At 40.9% G+C, this 4,497-nt stretch overlaps 1 protein-coding gene across 1 annotated transcript in view; it reads right to left on the bottom strand.

Annotated features, from left to right (window-relative positions):
* Nucleotides 1–1,250: 1,250 nt before the first annotated feature.
* The window catches only part of LOC103375545 (polycomb group RING finger protein 2-like), a 10,264-nt gene continuing 7,017 nt past the window's right edge, over nt 1,251–4,497 (bottom strand). Inside the window, exons 8-9 of the mRNA XM_008305855.1 lie at nt 4,048–4,128; nt 1,251–2,149 (exon numbers count right to left, since the gene is read on the bottom strand). Of these exons, the coding sequence (XP_008304077.1) occupies nt 1,778–2,149; nt 4,048–4,128 (453 nt within the window). The 3' untranslated portion in view covers nt 1,251–1,777. The remainder of the gene's footprint in view (nt 2,150–4,047; nt 4,129–4,497) is intronic.

Below are 4,497 nucleotides of genomic sequence, written 5' to 3'. Positions count from 1 at the left end.
ATTTAATACTCACACCATGTACATTTTGCAACACGAGTTTAAACTCTAGTGTCTGTGCTTTTACAGATTCACGCTGTGGCTTCTGACGGCATCAGTCAAAGCTCAGCTTTAAATCAATATATGTAAATGTTATTTTACAGTTTTCGACATTATTTGAAGGAAAAATTATATATATGAGGATGAGAATCACATTATCTGTCAGAAAAAGCACACTTCAGATCTTAAACATAGCTTTCAACCCTATTGTCAACCGTGCAAAAGTGAAGTTAGTAAACTGCTTAAAATGTCTTATTTCCTGCAGCAGGTGATAAACTTGTCCATCCTTTACAAAAGGAGCTCATTCCATGTGGCAGCAACATTTAAAGCATTTCACCATAAACAACACAAACAAAACAAAAACACCCAGTGTTACACGATTAGACCTCATGACTTCTCTGTGGAAGTAAAGTGTTTAGAATAAAAAAATAAACAAAAAAAAATACAAAAAACATCTTGAATTTGTTGCTTTTTATGTATATTTTTGTCAACTTAAGCTCTAAATTAGTGACATTAATATTAGCCTTAATATTTATATAAATTATGAATAACAGTAAAGTCTCAGCTCTGATGTGTGCTGCAGTCACGTAAACTAGTTTATATAAAGTAGTGTTTAATGTGAAATATGTACATTTACCAGGTCAAATAACACTGTAAGCTCGTAACCCAAACATTTACATTTTTAAGGTTAATTTCTTTCGTGTTCCTGCAAAGCAATTTGAGGAAAACACCAACGACACCATTATTTCTTTCCTAAATGTTTGAGCAACAACCACAGCGTGCAACAGCTGGAAAATCATTTCCAGAATCACAAAAAAGGAGGCTCCGGTGATGAAACAAAAACCTAGTAAGTAAACATTTTTATTGACCTAAAACATGCACATATGGCTGATAGAAAAAAAAAAAAAAAAAAAAAAAAAGCATCATTGTTGGTTGAAAAAGAAAAACAAAAGGAATGTTGAACTCGATGGAACTACAACATACATGGCCAAATATTCAAATCCCTTTTGAGTTCTTCGACTGCCACGAGACAGAGACAGAGTCTGGTAGTGCTTCTTGAGTTCAGAGTTGTATAAATGCTTCTTCCTGTTGGTTTGTGTGACGGGACCTTCGACAAAGTGCATCCACAGTTTTCAGTAATGTACATGTTACCTGATGAGCTGCTTATACTGGACACTTATACAGCAGTTATGAACGCGTTGGTTGTTTTTTTGTTTTTTTTTTAAAGGCAAGGATTTTTTTTCTTCTTCTTCTTCTTTACATCCGACTTGTGCGGCGAGTCGCACCGCGGCGCCTCTCAGCGTTTTTGTCGTCTCAAGTTTTTCACGGAGGCCAAATAAAAACAAAAACGTCTACGGAGCTACGAGGAAATGAAAACAGACCCACTGCATATACAATACAAAACGATTACAATATCTTGTATAAAAGATAAGTTTATACATATGTATGCACACATGCTCACATTTGATACATACTGTACAGTCTGTATGTGTGCACTGGTTTCTAGTCTAACACACACAAACACACACACGCACACGCACACACACACACACACGCACACACAAACATACATACAAGTGTCTATTTGGCTGCACTCTTCAGTCTTTTCCTGCTGAAAGAAAACAGTAAAATCCGCCTCCAGGAGGGTCGAAGGCTTTCGAGCTCGCGGAAGAAACAAAAAAAAGAGGGAGCAATTTTTCAAACACTGTCCTCCCTCGTCGCCGCCGCCGCAGCTCCCCCGTTAGGTCGTAGGTCCGCTTTTGTCGCCGCCCCTCGCCTCCTCCTTGCCGGAGCCGGTGCCGTTCACAGTCACCTTGCGAGCGGCGCCCTGTTTGGAGGCGAGGGAGTGTCGCTGAGAGTTGCTGGGCACAGTGGTACCGTTGGAGCTTTGGGTGGCCGGCGGGAGGCTGTGGGAGGCGGGGCTGGGCTGGGAGGAGGAGGAGGAGCGGGGCGGCTGGGCGGCGGCCGGACTGTGGACCTTGTCGCTCTGGGAGTCGCTCTCCGACGTCGGGCTGGTGTTGACGCCGTCCGAGTGGCCCTGGGCGGCCGACTGGGACGGCCTCCGGCGCTTCCGGGTGGGTTTGACCAGGTACTGCAGCGGGATGGGTCCGGTCTGTGCACAGCGAGGGACAAGGTCAGAGCAGCCGAGCATCAACGTCACTGATGGATGCTTGAAAACATATCAGGGAGCAGCAGAGGAAGATGGAAGGAAACATTGCTGCAGTACAGAAACACTCCAGTAGCTCCACTTCCTCTGCAATCACACCTTAATATTAAGTACGTGGGTTTGAAAGGCACAAAATATCAAATTTACAGCATTTATTAATTGTAAAAATAGAAAGAATCCCTCAATTTAGAATCACCAATAAACCTCAACGTGTTTTTGGACTGTGTGGGAGGAAGAACCCGGAGAGAACCCACGTTGCACAGGGAGAACATGGAGACTCCACACAGAAAGATCCCGGGTGTCCTCACCGGGATGCAAACCGGCGACCTTCTAGCTGCGAGGCAACAATGCTAATCACAGAGCCGCCTTGCAGCTAAATAAATCATGTTTAACTTTAAATTTAACCTGTAAAGATTCACCAATTCTGAGCTAAAAATTGTCATATTAATTTAAAATCACTTCAACCTATGCATCTTGTTGACAATTTGCCACAAACAAACCATTTGTTTTGATCACATTCTGCAAAAAAATGAAAAATTGTGCGCTTCTCAGTGCATCCATGAAGTCATTCGTAACTCAGACAGATAATTGAGTTGTTAATTGAGTAATCCCTGATGTAAATTACGACATGCACACAGCATTGTTCAAAAAAACAAACAAAAAAACCCCTAAATGTGCAAAATAAGCAGTAATAAAGCTTTAAAATAAACGTAGTGGAGTCCAAAGCACAACATTTATCTCAAAACTGTGGTAGAGCAGAAGAAAAAAGTCGCAAAATATTGAAATACTCAAGTACAAATACATCATTTTTCTATTTTATGTTATTCTGAGATTTGAACAGGAATTTTGCACATTAAATATGTTTTAAACGACAGATTTTTCTACATGTTTTACTGTTTATTTTGCACATTACAAGTCATCTGTTGGTTTTCTGAGTCGCTGTAACAAAGTCATCCGCTGCAAAGGATCCATGAAGCGTCTATTTAAACTATTTCCATGCATCACATCCTGCTGCAAGAAACACAATCCGACATGTTTCCATCCTCCAACAAACACACGCTTTACTCCAGAAACATCTGATCAAAACTACAGCAGCAGAACGTTTATGTCTTCGTCGGTGAAGCTAGAAAGCTCTGATTTGTGGACAATAACCTTTATTACAACCTCGTCTTTAAATCAAAGGAGTTTCGTTTTGTTCCTCTACGCTGGTGAATCTTTCTTCTAACTATTATTACATCGACCTTTCCTTCAGTGCAGACCGATCAGGTTTCATCAGCTCAGTGGAGTTTCTTTTAGTTTTTCGAGGCCTGAATCTCGTGGCATGAGTCCCTCTTAATGATTTCAGCTGTGGCCTCTATTTGGTTTACGTTCGTTGTACGTTTTTTGAGTGTTTCTCGGTTCTGTACGAATAAACTTGCTTTAAAACGCAACAGCTGACAAAAGAGGGACATTAAGTTCATACCAGCTTTAGTTCAATTATGGCAAAAGTTAAACAATAATAATATTTTCAAAATCGAAGGAGCATCTTTTATATGATTATATTATTTCCACACTGACTTTTGCAGGTAATAAAATCAAGAGAACAGCAGAAGTTCCCGTATAATAAACTGGTGATTATTAAAGCTGTTGTTTCCTGACAGTCACAGGTTTAGTTTGACACCAGTCTCGGCTTCAGATCGGCTTGTAGAAACGTGTTGCTGACGGATAATCCATCCTAACGCACGTCGGTCCGTCTCGTTTCTTTATTTGCTCTGGAAAGCTGCGCTACTGTTCTTACGCTGCACACGCCCCGCTCAGACCAACAAACACAACCAAAGTCAGAAAGCACCAAAGACGTAACTGACCCGTCTCCACTCGTAGAAGTAGGCGATGTCCATTAGTGTGTAGTAATCCTTCAAGGGCTCGTCTCCGTACAAAACCTCCACCTGGAAGAAGAACACAGCAGAAACGTTTACTTTAAACAGCCACAACTGCATCTGCAACACTAAACGTTTCAGTGGAAGCTGCCGATACGATGCACCAACCAGCAAGTATCACGATCTAAAAACCTCCATTTATTCACTTCAGATCTTTACATTGAGTCTAATATTCAGCAGTATGACAGATACGGACACATCTGATCGTTCTACTGAGATTTTGCTTTTAACAGCAAAGAAAATATGAAGTTTCTGGCTTGAAACTGCAGAAGAACATCAACAACACAAGTTTGGTGTTAAAACAGAAAGATGAACACTGATTATAAAGACGATGCCAGAACTGTAGTCTGTGCTTTTTATTTATTCTGATGCTTTTTT

This window comes from Stegastes partitus, unplaced genomic scaffold (assembly GCF_000690725.1).
Source record: "Stegastes partitus isolate 25-593 unplaced genomic scaffold, Stegastes_partitus-1.0.2 Scaffold2658, whole genome shotgun sequence".
Lineage (NCBI taxonomy): Eukaryota > Metazoa > Chordata > Actinopteri > Pomacentridae > Stegastes > Stegastes partitus.
This window is presented reverse-complemented; position numbering and strand designations above follow the sequence as displayed.